This window comes from Phytophthora infestans, genomic scaffold (assembly GCF_000142945.1).
Source record: "Phytophthora infestans T30-4 supercont1.12 genomic scaffold, whole genome shotgun sequence".
NCBI classification, from domain to species: Eukaryota; Oomycota; class Peronosporomycetes; order Peronosporales; family Peronosporaceae; genus Phytophthora; species Phytophthora infestans.
Window position 1 is genome coordinate 882,262 of NW_003303747.1, and position 21,911 is coordinate 904,172.

The window sequence follows — 21,911 nt, forward strand, 5'->3', positions numbered from 1 at the left end:
ATTCATCTGGTCCGAGCCAACATCCGTCCCAAGACTCGCAGTATTGCTGCTTAATGCGTCACACGGCTCGTGGTGCGTCACTGAACAGGGCGTAGGTTTGCATAGCTCCGAACTCTTCTGGAACTTGTGGAGCAATGCAGAGCTCACGGTGTGTGCAGATGGAGGCGCTAATAGACTGTACGATCGCGGTGTGGAGCTTGAAGTGCAGCACCGAGTAACTCCGCATTTCATCAAAGGCGATCTGGACTCACTACGTGCCGACGTACGCGAGTTCTTCTCAGCCAAAGGGACGACAGTGTTGAGAGATCCTGATCAGAATACGAACGACCTGGACAAGTGTCTGCAGTTGATCTACCAGGAGCAGGAGAAGGAGGACGAGAAGTTCTCCGTCATGATCTTTGGAGCCATGGGCGGACGGTTTGACCAGGAGATGCAGAACATCAACGCGCTCTTCAGGTGGAAGGACAAGTTCGAGCAGATGGTGTTGCTGTCCGACGAGACCACCGCCAGGCTGCTAGAGCCCAATGTTCGACATGTGATCACACCCAATTTCTACTTCGAAACGCGGACTTGTGGACTGATTCCGGTGGCGGGAACATGTGAGGAGACGATGACAAGGGGGCTCAAGTGGAATTTGAGCTCAGGGATGGAGACAGGCTTTGGTGGGCTTATAAGCAGCTCCAATCTCGTGGATGATGCATGCAACCAGGTGGAGGTTGTGGCATCGCGTTCACTTATCTGGACTACCGAGCTTAAGAAAGAGTAAAGGTAATAAATTTCTCCAGGCTCGAGTCAATACATCTTTGTGTGTTGGGAACAGGGATTACTATTTCCTTGCTTGCTGCGAGAGTAAAATATTACGTAAGCTTAGTACTTCAAAGTAGTAATTAATTAACTGGAGCCGACGCCTGAAGACTACAATGACGCGACTGTGACGTGGTAGCCGACGCTCATTTTCTGCAGGAGCTCTCTTGACAGGGCTAGTCCTTGGATATCGGCACGAATGCTCATAACTAGGGCTGGAGCGTAGGCTGGGATAGCAATAAATCGACGGTACGTGCAAATCCTGGTCCCTTTGCTCGATCGACAGTCTTATAATGCACATGTATACAATGTATATTGTAGTATTTAAATATATAAATTGTAGACCGTTGCATATTGACGCACATGACTGTAAATGCATTAACAATATAGAGGGGAGCCCTAAGCCGAGACGAGAGGTGAGAATCGTTCGTCGGATCTCGTGAGGCGTGGTCTGGCCAGCGGAAAAGATACGCGGCATTGTAAACGATTCCGCCCGACGACGTGTACAAGTGGTTGGCGGCATCAATAACGTCTTTCAAGAAGAGAGCATTCAAATTGTCGATACGCGCATCGCGCCAAGTTTCGGCCGTGTCGCCGCCCTCTCAAACGGCGAGAACGGGACGCTATCTCCCACCAAAGAAAGCAGCCTTAGTAGCCCTGCGTTAAGGCGTTTTGCCTCCGTCGATTCCGGAGGGATGGTTATCGGCCATCCCAGTAATGCAGAAAGTGTTCGGAGTAACGTTGGGAAAAAGGCCCGGACGGAAGACGGCGCCGAAGCCCGTACGAAAACATATCTGGAAACCCTATCTAATAGCTTCTGCATCTCTCGACCCATCCCCACAAATGCGGACCTACCGCGTTTTATGGGAATTCCGGCGCCCTCATTGTCCTTCCCCGGGCCGTGTGTCTCCGAAAGTAGCAGCCATAGCATCTTTTACTCTCGTGAACAACCGCCGGATCGCTTTACCTAATATTCGGGAGAACAGCCGACGAGCGAACAATCACTGTGTCGTCCACACCGCTCAAACTGTCATCGCGTCCGCCGCTATCACCCTCTGTCTCTTCGTCAATAGCAGATACAACGGCAGACTCAGAAATATGAACACAGGCTCTGACGGAGGAAGCCATCGCCCTCAGAATCTCCCGCCGCTTGGGGGTATCGACAACCTGAATGCCCTCTTCTCGAAAGACGTTATTGATGCCGCTCAACACAGCCAACCACAAGTACACTTCGTCGGGCGGAATCGTATACAATACCGAGTTTCTTTTCCGCTGGCCAGACCACGCCTCACGAGACCCGACGAACGTCACACGAGGTATGCCGCTAGAATGCACATTTGGTAGCTCCCGGGCAAGCTCAAAAAGTCCATTTGTGGGGGAGCAGATCGCGTGGCCCCTGAACTGTCTACCGGACAACGAAAGCTCGAGCCTGAAGCATCGAGCAGGAGATATGCACCACAGTGCGTCGTCAGTCAAAACCGGAAGCATCGCGATACGCCCATAATCGTGACCAGCCGCGACGCTAAATTTGTTCTTACGTGGATCGCTTTTGCATTTGTGACAAAGAGGATTTTTTTCTCGATCTCGCACCAGCTCGGGTATCAAATAATAGATGTCTTCTTCGAAAAAAATTAAGCTGTTGATAACATCGTAATGCCGGCTCCGGTATTTCTTTAAACAATAACTCCCGCTCGGTAGTAGGCAAGAGAACAGTATCCAGTTGCGACAGCGATGAAAACGGGACACCGTCCGAATCTGTTTGCAGCAAAATCCGTCCACACGCCACACAAGCCCAAACGGAAGTTGCTTCGGACCCGCATTGACGCGACTAATTGCTGACACTCAGCAATATCGCGGGGACCGGGGAAAGTCACCGAGCATCGGCCGAAAACCCGCTCTCGCGCCGCCACTCCGGCTTCCCCGCGGAGATTCTCGTCCTCGAAAACAAAAGACGCAGGGTCGACGCCATAGCAATGATAGTAGGCCAGTGCTAGACGCGGATCTCGCAAATAATGCTGGCTCTCAGCGAGCCATTCGATCTCGCTCATAGTCAGGGAGGGGGCATCCAGTACACGCTCGCTTAAGTCTCGCGAGACGTCTGTCTGTGTTGTATTCTCGGTCACGTTGGCGAGGCCGTCTCTCCCTTTGTTGAGTATTTCTTCTTAAACGTCTTTCCTCGGCGAGACATCAGCTACCAGATATTCCAGCATCTGCACTGTTTTCCTGGTTGCGCTGGCGAGCTCGCCTCTCTCTCTGCTGAGCGTTTCTCCTCACAAGTCTTTCCTCTGCCAAAGCCTCGGTGTATTGTCGCTCGTGCCGGTGAGCACGCCACCCCCTCGGCCGAGAAGCCCCCTCTCCTTCGTCAGCACCAACAGACCGTTGATCAGCCGCGCAGTCTCCATGGTCTTCGTGATCCAGCCACGCTCGTCTCCGCTCCATACGCTTTGTCGCATGGGGCTTGCTCGAGCCTGCACCGACGCGACGGACTGAAAATGACGACCTTTTACGCCATCAATCCTGGGGCAAGCATCCATGCTTCCCTCAATTCACGGGATTGACAGCTCTAAGTATTCACCGGATTGACAGCTCTAAGCAATTTTGAGATACTGGTATTCTACCGCAGTCTGAAAACCGGCTTCAGTAACCGGTTTCACATTAATCCGGCTTGGCTATTCAGGCTATCCCAGTAAAATATACTACAGTATTACTGTAGTACTACGGATAATAAATAAATGAAAATTTATACCACAGTTTTATTGTTTTCTGTCAAATACTTAGTAGGAAGTAAATTATTGATATTCACCGACACTTTCAGTGAAATCAAGAGATCATTTTTTAATTAAATCAAAGTCACAAAACAGCTTGCGTTTCTATAGAATAGTGGGCACAAGGCATTTTTTGGTAACGCTGTCCATTGAGCTCTCCACTTTGAATTTACTAGACACTAACTAACAGTTAGTTCAAAAACTGCACATGCTAGTATTAACTCACCATAAAGAGTTAGTTAAGCCATCTATTGTTCTCCGATCCCCCACGTCGTTCTGGAGCGCCTAGAATTTTAGCGTAGCTTGGTCAAGCTTCCCGATACTCTTCTCTCTCAAGCCAAGTCAATTACAGATTTGCGCCATTGTGTGCGCGTTCATTCAAAGAACCGCGCACGGAAATTTTAAGTAGAGCGCACAATATTTCTTTCGTTTCGACCATGGTGCTCACAGCCAACGTTCCATTCAGCTTCTGCGAGTCGAAGGCCGCTGCCGACTGCGTGAGCATCGACGCTCTGTCGACCGACAGTCTCGTGAAGTACATGACGCTACTAACTCGTAAGGTCGAGATCGTAATTGCCGATATCCTCCCTAAATCGTTTGGTATCATTTTTGACGGGTGGGCTTTTCGGTCGGAGCACTTCGTCGCGATCTTCGCCTCCTTTCACCACGACGGGCAGAGTGAAAACGTGCTGCTCGCCATGGCCCCATTGGTGTGTGATGATGTGGACGACCATACGGCCCCTGCACATGTGTCTTTCATAGGGGCTATACTAAAGTTCTTCAACAAGTCAACCGACAGCATCGCGTACATCGTTGGTGACAATTGCAGTGTAAACTGTAAAATTGCTGAGGAACTTAATGTCCCTTTGGTGGGTTGCGCCAGTCACCGCCTCAACCTGGCCGTGAACCTCATGCTCGCTGAGCACGATCACCTTCTTGATCAAGTCCAGGCCATCATGATCAAGCTAAAGAACTCCCTGATCGCCGCTGCTCATTTACGGTAAGTCCCCTTCTAACCTTACACTACTCTGCGATTGAATTCTAATATTATATATATATATATGTTTTGTATTCAGCCGAGTGACCACCTTGCGTCCGGTACTTCGTCAGGGACTCGCTGGTCGTCTGCATTTGCGATGGGCCGCCGCTATGTAGAGCTCAAGGAAGTAATGAATAAGATTGATGACGATGAGATAACGTCGATGCTGCTCTCCCGTCGTGACGAGAAGGCTCTTGTGGTGCTCTAGAGAGCCTCAAGAAGTTCGAGTCAACTTCGAAGCAGCTTCAACAGACTGATAGTGTGACGCTGCTGGATGTGCGCGACCTGTTTGACGTCTCAATCAAGTTGGCACCAGACGTCAAGAAGTACCTCGCGCCTGACGCATCGATCGTCAAGCGCCCCGCGTTCGAGAAAGCTTGCGTCCAGGGACATCTCGGCAACGAGGCAGCCATCCCAGAGGAATCGTCGGACGTGCTTGTCAAGCTCGTGTCTGGTGGTACCCGACCCACAGATAAAGAGCCCCCAGCCAAGGCTGCGAGAGAGGATTTCGCGAAGGACACACTTGTGGAGGCACGTCGCCAGCGGGATAAAGTACCACGCTTCAACGACCACGTAGCCTGCATCGCGCCGACGTCTAGCCTTGTAAAGCGCTTTTTCAGCCAGGCGAAGGCTGTGCTGGGAATATACCGCCAGAGCATGACCCCGCTGCACCTGGAGTCGATTCTATTCCTCAAGGTGAACCGAGCCTACTGGAACGCTGCCACAGTCCGGAAGGTTGTGCGTGGTGAGGCTCCCACCAACTAGATGAGTATCAGCCCACTGTATATTGCATGCAATAACACCAATAATTTTTGCAGCCGTGGTGCTCCAAGCACTTAAGTTATTTTTATTGCTGTTTTGCCAGTCTCAATAAAAATAACATTCTCGGAACCCCTGCTGATGACTTCGCCAAATGATGGATAGCACTTTGTAAATTCATCTGGCTATTCGACTAAGTACGGAGGGTTGGATACATGTACCTACAGTGAAACAGGCCGACTGGGTAAAACAAATCCTCAATTTTGCCATAATTATGAATACTTTTGATTCCTTATTGGTCTAAATCGGTGTTGGGTGCGCCGTTTTTGCTACCACCCCTGATTTGCTGGTACCAGTTAGATTCTGTCCACCCTGCTATGAAGGTCAACTAGTGCATTTCTTTGTTGCAATGTCCGAGCACTGATTGGCACGACTGAAAGCACCTCTCTCTGTGAAGGCTCGACCGTCGGGCCGACCTGTCTAGCTCTCTATCAAAAACGCTTAAGCTATGCGATCGACAAACGTTGGTGGCTTGGTTCAAGGCGTGATATGCTAAGAAATCAATATAAGAATACAAATAAAAAATTGAGTAATAACTATTGCATTGCCCTTTATCTGCATCATTGACACTAATTATCATCCGTGTCCTCCACGTCGAGTCTCATCAGCGTACTCGCGTCCCACCTTACGGTTAGCCCGGCGATATACGATCATCTCCAAGTTTATCGGCAGGGGAAAGCACGATGCGTCATTATCAAGGAACTTGCATTGCGAGAGCAGCCTCTTGAAGAGGATGCTGGGATGGCTACGACGATTGGGTATATCGCGGCGTCACCTGCTGGGGGTCGTGAAGCAACGCAGTTGCGAAGTCGTCAGTGCCGCACGCGTGCGTGCGATCACATGGTATTGGGAGCAGCAGCCTTCAGCCGGAACGGCCGGAGGGCCTCCGACTCTTCTGGCGTCAAGTCAGCTTCAGAACGCGAGAATTTAAATTGTTATTTTGTAACATAGGTCGGCAATGGGACATATGTAGCAGAAGCATTACGCCAAAGCAACAGCGGTTAGCACGATTCGTGCGGACGGTAAAAAGTACTGCTGTTGTCTATTGTTCAAGGTCAGTCTAGCGGCAACGTCGAGCAGGAAGACCTCGATCCAAAGGTGCGCACAACTAAATATTTTATTAGTTTTTCTTAGAGTTATTTAAAAATGTTTGTACAGGCCACTTCTACACGGCGTAAGGCTGAGGCGGAGGAGGCGCCGGCGAGCTGTGACGAGGACCAGCAGCAGTGGGAGACTTCGGGTTCGCATAACGCCGAAGTCGTTGCATAGGTGTCAGGGCGGCCAACGGAGCACGATGAAGCTGAGCGAGAGTCGGCGTGGTTTGACTCACAGCCGCTATTGGGTTCGCAAGAGCCGCAGCCGAGTTCACCGAAGGAGTCATAGAAGAAGCCGGAGCCTCGGAAGACGCGGAACTCTGTGGTTGAACACGGGGATCAACAGCTGGTCCGGCAGCAGAAACCATAAGTACCGTCCCGAAGTGGATGGACAATCAACCCTAGCTGTCGGGTCTCGCCAGCAGGGATGCTGAGAACTTCGGGGATGAGAGACTCCAAGATGCGACACAACCGGGCGTTTAGACAAAAGCCGGACTGATCGAGTTCTGGAGCGTCCAACCCAGCGCCACCAGCAGCTGCTATATGAGGATCATGCATCGGAAGAGTCCCGTTTCGGCGGATGATCCGCTTTTGCCGCAAAATCACTGCCAGCTGACCAGCGATCACCAACTGAGTGTGCTGCAAAGGTTAATTTCCGGTCAAACTGTACAGCTGCACCGACTCCTGCAGCTGCTCGAAATGTTTGGCAGCAATGCCCTGAAGAGTTGCATACGCTGCGACCTTCTCGGTGATGGTTTGGAGGAGAGTCGCAATATCAGCGTCTCGATTCAAGACTTGCTGATGGTGGATCCGAGCCTGACTCAGCGCAGCCTCAGCCTTGCCCTGCTCGGCTTCGACAGCCCGAGCGAGTTTTGCTTCACTCAGAGCTACGGCTTTTCGCAGTGAGGCAAGGTGATTAACAGACTATGTGGCTGCATCATCCAGTTGAGATACCTGCCGCTGTGCCGATGATAGTTGGGTCGCCAAGTCTACGTTGTCAAGAGCGAGGGTGTCTAACCGCGGAGCTAACGCGCGACTCTCAACTCTGGTGGCCTGAAGGTCAGCTCTGAGGTTCCAGTGACCGCTCAAGAGTTTCAGCAGCTTCTCAGCTGTAGAAGCGTGCAGAACCGCCCGCCGTTGTGCTGGATCAGAAGGCCCCACGGGACAAATGAACCCGTTGGCCATGAGCCTCGCCAAGAAGGCCAATTCTTCCCGGCGTTCGTACCCTTGCTGGGTGGCCAGTGTCATGAGGGAGTCAAGACTCACTGGAGCAGCCGAGCTCGACTGATTGCTAGAGCCCAAAGTGGTGTCGCCCGGCAAGCTCGATGGACCAGGAAGGCGCGTGCGAGAAGACTCTCCCGGCTCCGCGTCAGACCCATGAGAAGTTGTCAGGTCGACCAACCCAGCATCGTGGCGGTCGTTGACCCCACGAGTACTAACGGGCAGAGGAATCGACTCAGCGGACGCGCTTTCATCTCGACGGGGAGTCGGTGGAGAAGAGTGGCGCCGTGGGAGGTGCTGGAGAAACAGATGAGGAGTATGAACAGATGCCAGGTGAGCAACAGCAAGAGTCCGGTGACTTCTCCAAAAGAATGGTGGGTGAGAGACCGCCGAGACCGTCATTAGCCGAGTCAGGGATCAAACCGGTGTAGAACCCAATTGAAGGGATTAAGGACACTCACGTATCATACCCGGGGCCAGTTGTGGTGTAAAGAATTTCCAGATTCGGCCATACGTCCACCTACTTTAGACCAAAGAATCAGCTCGGGTCGGTAGCCCCAGAGCTTAGGAACAAAAGGGTCACGGTAAGTACTCAGCGATTTGTCCGGTGATGTTATCCGGATGGTCCGCTGAGCTTATCGGTCGCGTGAAATCAGCGAAAGGGTCAGTAGAGATCTGAAATAGGTAAATTTTACTAGATATTTGTAAAAAGAAGCATAGGATTAAATAGGGGGAGCCGAAAAGGCTCCCAGGAGATAACAGAGCAGAATTTTTCTAGTCCAAGACACGTGTACACTCTTCCGGTAAGTCCCTGCATAGGGCTGGATTATGCCTGCCGTTGGTACCCGAGAGGCATAGCTTGTAGAGTATTGACTGGTAGCGCCAAGAGATTAGGTCGGTCCGGGTAGGACAAAAGTCTCGCTACGCGCAAAAGAAAGCCCCGCACACTCACGCGGGCACGGTACGTCGGATAGCCCGGGTGCCGTAACACTTCTAGCATGCAGCATCTGCGCTTGGTGACCTGTAAAAGCGCTCGCGCGCCGTTGTCCATCCTTTGGTGGAAGGCACAGACTTTGTGAGCGAGCTCCGCCGAGCCAAACTCGGCGGAGCCTCGGAAGTGCTCTGACTTGGTTAGTCGAAGCTCAGTGGAAGCGATCCAGCTGGGCCGAACCGCAAGGGGACCACCCTTTGCGCAGGCCATACAAGCGCCGACCTAGCTCGGCGATTTGTTGTGGTTTGTGTAAGGAGCCCACATCTGACGGTACTTGTGTGTTCTACTACACCATTCAATCACGTTAACAATCTAGTGGCTTAGCCAGGTATGGGTCCTTCTGTCTATTTATGGCATGAACGGCTCGGTCATCCTAACTTTCGTGTGATGCAGACCATGTCTAGAGCTCAAGAGGCTTCAGAGCTGGTGCTCACTCAAGCAACTACAATTCGAAAGCATTTCTACCCTTCGTGCATCTTTGGTGTAGGACCATCGTGCTCCTTTTCAAAAAACAACAATAGATCCTCACCCTCCTTGAAAAGAAGTGCAATCTGATTATATCAATGACCCCCCTCTAAGTTGAGCTCGTTCCTTTTTTCTCGTTCATCGAGGAGTGATCGCGCTCCATCCATCCAAAACGTCGCTATACGCAAGTTAGGAGTTGTTGTTTTTTTTGTGAGACGTTCCGCAAAAAAGACAAAGCGACCAACCCCCGTCTTATTTCGGAGGTGGGGTACCCTCGAATACCAAATTAGTCAGTATGACCCCAGAGGGTCAGCGACTTCAAAAGCGACAAAGAAAAGGTGTATGAGAAGCTAGGCCAGAATATCCTTGTTTTTTTTGAAAAAAGACGACAGCTCACGAGTGCATTCACCCCTCAACGGAACGGCTTTACAGAACGCCGAATGCGCCTATTCTTGAGCGTGTGCATGCTCTTCTAATAGATGGCGACTTACCACCCCAGCTTAGGGGAGAGCGTTGCCAGTTTGTCACTCACCTCATTAGTGTGACAGCGAATAGCGCACTCCCGAACAGTCATCTCTGGCACGAGATAAAATCATCTTTAACATACGTCAAAGCTTTCGGCTGTGCAGCGATGCTCTCACATCGCAACAGCCTTCAGACGCGATCTAACTTGTACCGCAAAAGTCGGATAGATGCAGCAACGTTTTCTGATAAAAAAAAAAGTATTTGGCAGCATCTTTGTTTTTATGTGTGTGATATATGTGAAAGCCAATTCCGATAACGATTGTGTGCACGACTAAACACAATTACGCCTCTCAGGTGGCCACTAATGCTGACATATATATCTACCCCATCTCATAAGAAAGTCAAGCACTAATTCGCTAATACCGTGTACTCTAAGGAACCTTCGATCAACGAACTAATTGACTTGGAGGGTTAAAACCTCAGATCTACAAGGAACCCACGCGCTCAGCGCATGCATGTGACTGATATCGCGTTACTCGCTAGTGTAAAGCAAGACAGGGACTCTTGTACCTCGCCCGAACGACCGTACGGTTCTCGAGTGCCGACAAGTTTTCGCGCGCACACGCGATGCAGCTTGAAGCATTGTGCGCTTTAAAGCTCGTCTGGTCATCAAATGATACCAGCTGAAGTATGGCATCGACTTCATCGAGATATTCTTAGCTAGTGTACGGATAGAAGTCCTTCTTGCTGCATCCCTTGACGATTGCATTGTACGGATGGACTTTAAACTGCTGTTCTCAGCGAATCCCTGGATATCGAAATCCTAATGGAAGAGCCTGAAGGATTAAAGTCGCAAGCTAAACCTGAGCTCGGCTACAGCCTTGATAAGGGTCTCTACGCTCTCAAGCAGGCACCCAGCGTCTGGTACTATACTTTCGCGAAATGCATCGAGCGTCTGAGTTTCACTAGTCTAATTATCACTCAATGCATGCCCTCTAAGTTTATTCTTCATGTACCGCGCTACATCTCGATTTTCGCTGACGACCTTTTGACCATTTCACCGTCCAGGCAAGCCATTGCACAGGTGATATTGGTCCTGAGGCCAGTGTTCCACATGACCGATGTAGGAGGAGAACCCTTTGATGTAGTGTTTATCTTAAAAGACGCGGAATATCATCATCGGATATGGATGCACCACGTTCAAGCCACGAACGCACGGTCATGTGACCGGAAGTGACTTCGGTGTCACTAGCGAATGGTCGTTGGGCGTCAATTATGACCGAGAAATCACTCAGTCCAGGCCGTCCTTATTGATAACAATGGGACTGGCCGGATTCACTTTCAGTGACACTAAACTGGAGAGCCGACGGTACGAACGGTCGGTGGCCGTTGAGAGCGACTTTTACGAAGACAAGGCGATGGTTTGAATCGTTTGGGAAGGTGCGGCGACGGTTCAAGCGTCGATTGGCATACGAAGAGGTATATAATGCATCGTAGTTCACTTGATACTAGTATACATGTTTAGGATTACTTATTGGAAATAGGCCCGAAAGGGCAACACAAATACAGAACATAATTTTCACTCAAAAGCACAAGCGACGTCTTGCTTCGAGGTAAGCGTCTGGTCAAGCTTACTTGTGTGAGTTATGCCTGCTGGTGGACTCGAAGCTCACTAGCGAGGCTTCATTTGGCAAGGCCAAGAGACTGTGTGCGTATTGGCCGATTATATATTAAAAGATTTACGTGACGGCTTTATTTTGCCTATTTACACGACAGGGAGTGCGTGTTGTCTCCCATATATTCTCCAGCTGAGTGTTGAACACTTGGTGTCCTCGTATAGGCTTACCCGTGCCTGGTACCCTCCCGCTGTTGGGACCACGATAATTAAAAAACCCTGCTAGCTTTGCTCGTTCTAGTAGCGTGTTTTCAGTTTCACTGGCTGGCCCATATAAGCGATTTGCAAGGTATAATCTGTCCGGTGCTAGGGCAGATCCTAAGTTTTCCACGGTTCGTCCGAAACGATTCGTCTGCCGTTTTTGGTAGGACGTGTTGTTGTGACAAACGACCTATCTACACTAGTGTTTAGAGTTCACGTGATATTTACAGCACCACTATCCTGCCTCCTAGAATAAACGATAACGAAAAACGTGCCGCTCGCCCTTTTTTCATTCATTAAAAAGAGCGTCACCAAAGTGATTGATTGCTGTACCATGGTTGGAGAGCCCTCCTAAGAGCACACCTATTTCACAGGCACTGAGAGCCGCGTGTTGTCCCGAGAATGAAGTGACAAAGCTCACATGGTAGTCACATGTCCTACAGGAACGTTGCTGGTACCGAATGGCAGGAACAAATCCTGGTCTTGCTTACTGTATCCGGGAAGCAATCTAAGAAAGCCTCACTAGAATTATATAAAACAGGCTCTACGCTACCTAAATCGTACCATGGAGTTTGACATAACACCCGAAGGCGTTGAAAACCTTAGATCCTGCCATGGCATACACGAGTCAGACTAAGCATCATATCAAGACACACACCGCTGCATCGATGACAATGTTACCATGCTCCCCAATAATTCCATTTTCTGGGTGCCACGCCGTCACCACACGGTGGTGCTGTATACAGCAGCGGCAAGTACATTGCATTCTGCTTCTAAAAACATGAGCTAATATGTATAGCGTTATTGCGGGAGAACGAGACTATGACATTCCAAAGGCGCGATATTGGTATTTGAAAACAACCACAGCTGTTTCACAGCTCAGAGCCGCATGACAGGAGCAGGCACATTGACATCAAGTACTTTTTCGTACAAGTGACGGTAGTGAGAAAATAATTTGTCATCAGCTACTATAACACTCTTTGTGCAGACATCTCCACCATACCACAGACCAAACTGGCCTTTCCAAAATTAGAGAGCTTCTGCGGGCCACTCCTCCAAGATCCAAACTAAAATTAAAAAAGAAGGCAATATGTATATTACTTAAAACTAAAAGTTTTTTCAACGTAAGAGTGCCCCTTGTTCATACCGCTTACAGTGACTTGTCAATTCTGCGAGCCAGTCCTTGCACCACACATCTCGTCAGATTAGCTTTCAGAGCATGAGATTTATTGTTAATAGAATCAGTCATGTTCTTCAAAGTAGTGTGTAAAGGCACCCTTCCTCGCTGCAGCTGGTGGCATCACCTTAAGATTATCCGGTACTTAATGTACCATTAAGCTTGCAGTATAAAGCGGATTTCATGGTGAGTTTAAATCATTTAGACAATATGCATAACGCTCTCGGCGAGATTGAATGAGCTGGATCGTGATGACCAACAATTTGTGGGAAGACAGGACACGACGTCTAACATAGATTGTATTTGTAAAAAGCGTGGTGAAGCAAAATTGTTAGCCTACGAGGTCCCATTGAATAGAATGGCAGCGCAAGACCAATGAGATTCTTGATACCATGCCTTTGCCAAGATCACATTTTTTTTTTAAATGATAATGTGCCAGCGTTGGCTATATGCGGCCCATAATTGAGCAAATATCGACAAAACGAGCGCCTATTGGCCCGATATTGTGGATATTTTAAAGAAAACAAATTTTTATTGGCACTCGTTATTTTGCCCGAATAGGCAACACGCGACAGGACATCCGTGCCAGAATTGACCCGACAGGCATGCCCGAATATGCCCGACTTAGCTAGAGCCGGAGGGTCATCTTATGAAGTGTCCTCGAAAATATACGTATAGCCGGAAGCTCAATGAGAGTCCAGAGCAGCATGTAGAGAGAAGAACACACATGTGTGGCATTCTGACATTTTGCTATAGCATGCATAACATCCAGGTATCCATCAAATGAAATTGTTGCGAGCATCCAGCACTAGTCTGCATTAGAAAAATGAGCTAATAAAAAATTTGTTATCGTTAAATGCACATGCACAGATATCTAAAGCGCAGATACTGAATCTCCTTTTTACTCAGCAAACTAAGACATTCGGCGCCACAAAATATCTCGAAGGCTACTAGCATGTAAATCCCACAGTTGTAGTTATCGACTTGCACTCCGAGATCACTTTGGTAGGCACGGGTTCGATATTTTCTTGGGACGAAATCAGGTAGCATCGCCACCAACTTCTCGGCAAGTGGTCGAATGTTGACCCCGTAGGTGGAATTCATCGGGTCGTAGATAAAGACTTCTTTTCGTGAAAGATCCATCATGATTGAGCACCAGTGATTCTTTCCACATATCACTGGGATCAAAATTTTCTCCGTGGTCACGTCAAGAAAAATATTGTGCATGGTTTCAACAGAAGCGTAGCCATTCATGACGTTCCCAGTGAGGCCTGTGTGTACCGCAATCACTTCGGCCCTTGATGCGAACAGATTCGACATCAACATGTCAACTGAGTTGTCGCCCAGCGCAGATTTCCCAACCAGTTCCAGTGCTTCTGCCTGCGTCAGTAAACAAATGCACGTCTTAGTAAATAAAATTAATAACGGCGTGTCATACAGAACATTCATACCTGAGTCGAAAGAAGCGGGATGGACTTCAGCTTCTCAATAAGATTGGGGTCTTGATTGACTTTGAAGCACGAGGGCATATGGAGAGGGAAGTCGACCGTTTCGATCCAGCTAACGGCCTTCTCCACAAGTATAGTCATCATCTTTGCCTTATGCCACATTTTCATTACACCCAGTGTCTTTGTAGAGAAGGTGCCGACACCAATAACTTCCACCACCACCATTTTTTCACCCAAGTTACCCGCACCCTTGTCCGACCTGCTTTTTTTTGGAAGAGCGGGAAAACTTGTTCGAAACACTTCTTAATATAATCGGCACGAAAATATTGCGCATGATCGACTCGTTTTGGTGTCACCTCTTTAGCTGGAGGTAGCGTCGCTAACATTCGAGCAATCGGGGCTTTAGGACTTTTGGTAAACTCGAACAACTTGAATCTGGATATAAGTGCTGCTGCTGAATCGTATGATGGCTGGTTGTCAAATGTGTACTGTAAGTTTGCCAGGCTAAGCTGTGATGCGTACATTTCCGAGTCATCTTGGACACGCGCGACCGCCTTACTTATTGCACCCTTCTTAGCTTTCGCTGACTGTTTTGCGCGTCCACGTGATCTAGGAGGACTTGCAATTTCAAAGTCGCTATCTTGAGCAAGTTGCAGTGTTGCCGATGGTTCGTTTGAAGCAGCTTCTGAAACTGGTAATTGAGTGCTCATATCACCCGTCTGGTTACCCGACTGATTACCCGACTCACCCGACTGATTACCCGACTCACCCGAATGGTTACCCGACTCTGTGACTTGGCCTGATTGACTGAGATCATCCCACTCACTATCCAACTCGACATTTGGCAAGACAGACGAGCTGTTAACTCTCGGTTCAGGCGTATGGTTGGTTTGTCGAACCTGCAGCCCCGCCAGTTGGGTAGAGGACTGCGACGAAACAGACGTTAAGCTTCGGGTACACATCTTCTGGTCCTGACGGAAATCGCCGCAGTTTCAATAACTGAACTGGAAATCAAAATCGTGGAATCCCCCCTTTTAAAAGCGCCGAGCCACCTCCAATAAGTCCGCCATCGCTTCTCGATATTGACGCATCCCTAGCCCTGCCATCGAATCACATATCTCGCTTGCAATAGGAAAATCCCTCGCGATATTTACGGTTTGAATCCCAGGGACGCTCATCGACAATCATTACCCGACGCACAGCAAATGATTCCACAGGAGACGCACTGTCATTGGTGCTTTCGAAATCAATTGCTGACCGTACAGACGAAAGTAACCAACGCTGATGCATTATCTGCGTCGAGATAACTGTTTCCGTCTGTAGAGCTCTACGAAAAAAAAAACGTGGCGACATGGTAAAAGGCGCGTACTTATGAACAAACATGAGCACGTCCAATCACGCTTTGATACAGAGTACTCCGTGTATAGTTCATCAAGCGCGTCGTCATCTTTGCAAGTGCTCTTCACGAAGTATACACCAGAGCACCCTTCGTAGAACGTGTACGAGGCACGACCAAGCGCGTACGAATACTGAGTATATATCAACTCACACGCGTGCTCGCTGACGAGATTCGCAACCAAACTCATCTCATTGTCGTAACCGACGTGCTGCACATTGACTTTCTTGTCGACCTCGTCCATGTATCTCCTCTCTTGCAGGCTCTGATAGTACATGATCGAGGCAATGCACTCATCCACAGCCATGAATGAATTCACCCACTCTTTCAGCTGTTTCCAGGACGCCTCCAACCTATTGTTGGTATTATTTCCAAGCGTCACCGTGTTTTGCCGCTTATGAGCACACCACAAATCTCGGCATTCGTCCCGAGTCTTGACAAAGTAGGCAATAAACGGGTGTCGGTCACGCCTCGGTAGTGTTTCAGCATCGTTTGACTGCATACCATGCTCTTCCAGGTCTAATCCCGACTCTTGCTCAAGTTGCCCGTCTAAACCCGACCTGTGCCCGACTTGCCCGACTTGCCCAACAGAATTTGGCGCCGCATAGTCTGAAATCTGCTTCCCCATTTCGACTAGATGATCCATATACTGGAAATGTTTCACGTACTCGGTCTCCGTCTTTGCGTAAACCAGTAGGCTTATAACACCTCGTAGCTGCTCCTTCTGCCATGAACTGAATCCGTAGTCGGACGATGCGATTTCTTCTCGCAAATATTTAAGAACGTGAAACTGGCAGGGCAAAATAGCAACGTTGGGGAAGGCCTTCTTCAACACTGACAACTCGGTGAAGTCCTTGTCAATAAGGATACACTGCAACTTTGTCCATGCAGGGTTGTTAGCCTTAAATTCCTCGAGCGCTGTTAGCAACGTCGGCCATCGCTCGTTCTGTAGCAGAGAGTGCTGCACAAATTGACCTTTTCCGAACGTATCGTGGGCCATGAAGGAGAAGACCTTGTACTTCGAGCGATTTGTCCCGTGCGGTGCGTCAATCAGAAGGACTTCTGGAAATTGTTTGAAGAGAGACCGCATGTGTTTCGTTTGAAGAGTAATGCACGTAGCAATTTTCTATCATGACAATTGCACAATTTTCAGACAATAGTTAAAACCAATTATAAATGTAATAGTACCTTTCCATCCACTTCATCAACGAATATACGACCGACATTCCCGGGCCGGTCACCAAACTCTGACATCCACGTCTTCATCCGTTTTGCGCTGGAAGATGGCTTCTTTCCGTTTTCACGATCCTTCAATTTGCGAACTAGATTTTGGACGTCCTGAGCAGTTGGGTTGCTGTCCGAATTTTCCTTAATAAATGTCAAAATACTCGTCTTCTTAGCGCCCGCCTTTCGGAGTTCATCGACGGTTTGCAAGGTTTTGTTGGGGATGGAAACGCGAGTAGAAGAGTGCCCCGTGAATGCATATTCAGATAGCCGGTGGTTATGCTCCAGACGACACTTCGTTATCTTGACAGCAAACCTCTTCGAAACTTTGTCGACCACTTGGACGCACGTATTGATCTGTGGGACGTTAAAGACACGAGATGAGTCATTAGCGCTTAGTGCAATGATTATGATTGCAAACGTGGCCAACCAATTCCCAGCATGCCCAACTGAGCCGAAACTTGCCCGACTCAGCCAGAATTGCCCAACTCAGACAGAAATTGCCCGATTCAGCCAAAATGAGAGTGTTTTAGAGAGTTAAGCCAAGGCTTGGGCCCGAGTTTCTTGCCGTGGTCGTTTGCTAGTCGCTGTCGAGAAATATTTGCCATGATGAGTACAAACAAAAGTCCGAGCGTACTGTACCCACTCAACGGGAATTCGAGGTGCCTTAGATCTCTGTACGCCCATTGTTGCGTTTCGATCAGCCGCAGTGGTGTTTGTCCGCATCCGAAAGATCTACAAAATATAGTGAGTATTTATGTGCTTTAAAGATGGCTGTTAAATGTGCAAAGTTACCTGGAACGATTGCGCTTGGTACACCCTGAGATAGTCATCAAAAGCTTTCCACGACTCGAATTGGGTCTGTTCTGGAGGTGGAGCGATAACAAGCTGTTGCCCAGCTCCATCACTCGCGCTACTAGATGTGCCGAGCATCTCGGATCCATTGGGACCTGGAGACGGCTGCCACTCACTCAAGAATCCGCTTGACTCATTCCCCTCGCTGCTGTCACTCTCGTCCGCAGATCCCAGTGGGCGCTTTTGCGGCTACGTGCCTGCGCCGCCATATTCCTCCCGCTGGTGCCGCGCGTTTTGACTGGGGGGATTTGTGGTTCTGAGAGGCTTTGGTATTTACCAGGTATACGCTATACGCTCGACGGATGTGAAAAAAAATCAGCACATCGGAGAGGAGCAAAAGATCGGCTAGGTGTAGGTTTGAAGACAGTCCCCATTCGGGCAAAATACTCACTTCCATTTTTATTTGGCTTCAGTGGACTTATATTTCAAAGAAATAATTTAACCCCTTAGTTCCCGGCCTCAAATATGAGGGTATATTTTGACCTCGTCCCATATACAGATATAAAGGAATTTGTATGGGGTTTCAATTAAGTCCGGATATCTTGGCGCGGGATCGGGGTGGTAACAACGACTTGCCAGTGTGTATAGTACGGATTCTCCAACATAAAGGAGGTTTATGTAGTACATTGAGACGATCATATACAACTATGCTGTATAAATAAACATAAGATATGTACTGTTTATTGATTTCCCCCTATCTTGGTGCTGGTGGCATACCAGCCACGCAGGCGGTGAGTTTCATTTTCTTAACCCAATAACAAGGAAGGATCAAGGTGCCGTATCAAATGATTGCCCCCCTGGCATAGAACATGTACGGACCAGTCGGCGGCAACCATTACGCCTTCTTCCTTCCATCGTCTTCATCATCTTCTTTCGCTCGACTCCCCCAGCACCCAGCAACCAGCACTTTCTCCGCTCTCGCCTACCTGCTGTCTGCGTCTCCGCTTCTTGCCTGGACGCTCCGCTGGCGCTCGGTCGCGTATCTTGTGGTCGCGTAGCAAGCGGCTCGGGATGTCATTCCCGTTCTTCCAGTCGAGGTGCCATATCTGAAAGCACGTGCGCTCCCTTTCCTCCCTAACAACGTTGCAGAGATACTTCCTGCGGCACAACCTACAGTCAGCGCTATCACCGTGTTAGTATCAAGCATGAACAGCATGTACGTACCTCTTTGGCCCTGCAGAGCATTCTGGACAGTAATACTTCGTATACTTCCGCGGCACCACCTTGTAGATAGCACACACTTTGCAGGTTCTGTGGCGACGCTTCTTTCCGGTTTCAGTGTCGGCCTTGTCTGGGTTCTCCGCCAGTTCGTGGCCATCATCAATGCGGTCTGAGCCACGTCGCTGCTCCTCCCGTCTTGGCGACGCTCCTCGTGCAGGTGAAGCGGCTGTACGCTCCTCAGCGGAGGTGGATTTCTAGAATAGGAAACATAACCAACATAACCCATATTAGTAAATGCATTTATGTTGCCAAACCCATCATAGCAACTTACCTCAATCTCAGCGAAAGAGTTTTCATCAACAGCAAGTAGTTGTTCCATGAGTGTCTCGAAGAATGCGGAATGCTTCGGGGATTTGTGCCCATTGGCACGCTGGTTGTGTCGATACACAATAAAGGCGTTCACCAACGCCATGTCCAGCAATCCGAGAAACAAGGTCTTGTAGTACTTTCGTGATTTGTACGAAAGCTGCACGCTGTAGCGTTGCATCCGGAGCTGGTCGTGCACATCAACACCTCCCATGTATCGGTGATAGTCACGAACCAGCTCCGGTGCCGGTAGCTCTTTCATCTGGCCTTTGATACGCCGCACTACAATAAAAAAGCACAATAGTGAGCAATGATACATATATATAAACACACAGGCTTACTTACTGACACTGACTGTTTCTCTGCTGCCACCACTGCTCAGCATGTGGACGGGATTGCGGTCCATCCACATTGCTGCGGTTATCTGCGGAAAAAGCTTATTTTCAGCCAGCTTGATTGTCCCCTGTGGTGGTACTAGCTCTCTCACACCATTCACGGTTCTGTAAGACTTGTCAGTCTTCACATCCTTCGCGTACCCTGCCATACGCATCTGGATCGTACCCGTAATGTACATCCGTCGCTGCAACAGCTCCAACGCCAGCTTCACCGACGTGTAAAACCGGTCTGTGATTACCAAACGCCACGGGGAGGTCGGTGATGGCGGGCACAGCGCGTTCATGTTCCTTAGTACGGCAGCCTCGCCGCAATTATTAGCAGCAGGAATCGGAGTCCGGAGATTACTCTTAGCACCACAGTACACCTCGAATCTGAACAGTCGCACAAACGCACACGATATTAGTAAAAGTAATAAATATGTTGGGATTAGGAAATTCTCCACAATGTGGATGTTTGCCCGTCCAACATAAGCACTTAGACCAAAAAAAAGGTGGCAAGCATTAGCTTGCCACCTTGGAACGCACCTCATGCAATAAGCTGTATCTGCACACGCTGCCACGAACACCTTGGTCCCCCACTTGTGCGGTTTGTCCTTGTTGAACTGTCTGGTAGGATTGTAGCGGGATCTTGAAGGCAGCGTAGCTTCGTCAAAGCTAATGACAGGAGGAATCTTGTAGCCGCGCGCAAATGTACGCTGTAAAACCTCGATAACCGGCCGAATCTTCCATACACGATCCGTGCTAGCTTGAGGCGACTTGTTGTTGGAGAAGTGCAAGTATCCCATTATGTGGAAGAACCGGTTGCGGGACATGTACTTGCCGAAGCGTGGCGTTGGCAACGCACCAGCCGGTGTCAACTCCCAGTGAGCAGCAATCCCCTTTCGCACTGGAGACAGCATCCTTGCAATGAGAAGCGCGATGACGCGCAAAACCTCCCACGATTCTATCGGCTTCACACGTGCTAGTCGCCGACGAATATCTGCGAGGTTCTCTACTTCTCCACCACCACGACGCTGCTTCGCTTGAATCGCCTGCGCACGACCCGGTATCGACTGCGTGTGGTAGCGATTGCTCTCGACGGCAATCTGTCTCCACAAGTTTGGCGGTAGGTAGTAGAAGAACAGCGCCAGTGGGTCTTCAGCCACTCTAAGGACGCTCTCAGATGGTCCATAAGGCCCGTCGTAAAGGTCTTCATACGTAGGATTGTCTCCAAATTTGGACTGGTCTACAAATAGCACATCAAAGTGAGTTAGATAATGTTAACATTATGTTAGACAACGACGGAATAATAGTTGCGTATGTTGGATAGCGTTCAACATAACTTACCATACTCCCAGCCAGAATGTTTCATCTCCGCCAAACGCGCCGCATTCATCGCCACCGACTTGCAGAACGTGTCCGGTAGTTCAGTTCCAACGCAATCGGCTAACTCCTCATCAGAGAGTTCTCCAAGCTCCCAATCTCCTTCCACTCACTGTCCGCGTCGTCATCGTCTGAATCAGGACCAGATTCCTCTTCTGATCCGAGGGCCAGTGCACTCACGTGCACCAGCCGCCATGATGTTAGGATCACCGTCGACTACGCAGGCGACAGGGAGATGCGGGGCAGCTGACGCAGCACCGGTGTCTGTGGTGTCACTTATGGTGCCTTCAGCTTGAGCTTCGCGTTCTGGACTGTCTTGTAGGACGCGGCGGCGTCGTTTCGAAGATCTTTGCGTAACCGGCGCCTGCTTGTTCGTCCGAGGGGGGCGCAAGGTCTCCACAGCGCCTTGAGCATCTCGCACAGGCGTTAGAAGCGCATTTGAAGCCACAGTTGAAGCCACAGCCATCACCACGTTTGCTACAAACTTTCTGCACCTCTTGGTTCCACAGAATCTTTCCTCATTTTCTGCAACAGGGTATTACCTCTTTAGGCTTCCGTCCGTACTTCGCTGTTGCTTCTGTCTCTTTTGGGTGCTGCCGGGCTCAAATATGTGGACCTCTAGACTCTGCTATCTCCCATGGCTGTCGTCGTAAGTTTCACCGCCCTCTTCCTAGACTGCTTCTTTCAACGCACGCCCCTCAGCGCCATGCTTTTGGCTCTGCTGCTGACTGCCTCTCGTCGTCTCGACGAAGGCGACGCTTGTGGCGGTCACTGAGGGCTGCCTTGCACAACCGGGTCTCTTCCGCTGTCAGCGTCCGTCGTGGCATCTTGCCAGACGTCGCCACCATTCTGGTCTGCTGCCCCCGCGGTCGTTTTGAAGTATGAGAGAGTTTTGTGACTGTCGGCCACCCGTTGGTGGTGGGTGACACCGCCTCTCTTTATCTCGTTTAATCAGGAATCCGGTCCAGCTACCCTAAGCCTGTGCATC

General features: G+C 49.5%; 1 protein-coding gene across 1 annotated transcript; it reads left to right on the forward strand.

Moving 5' to 3' along the window:
- Positions 1–134: 134 nt before the first annotated feature.
- Positions 135–796, forward strand: PITG_07866 (thiamine pyrophosphokinase, putative; the record flags this gene model as incomplete). The annotated part of the gene is made up of 2 exons (XM_002904036.1): positions 135–148; positions 175–796. The coding sequence occupies 2 exons, from the start codon at positions 135–137 to the stop codon at positions 764–766; spliced, it is 606 nt and encodes a 201-aa protein (XP_002904082.1).
- Between the last annotated feature and the right edge of the window lie 21,115 nt (positions 797–21,911).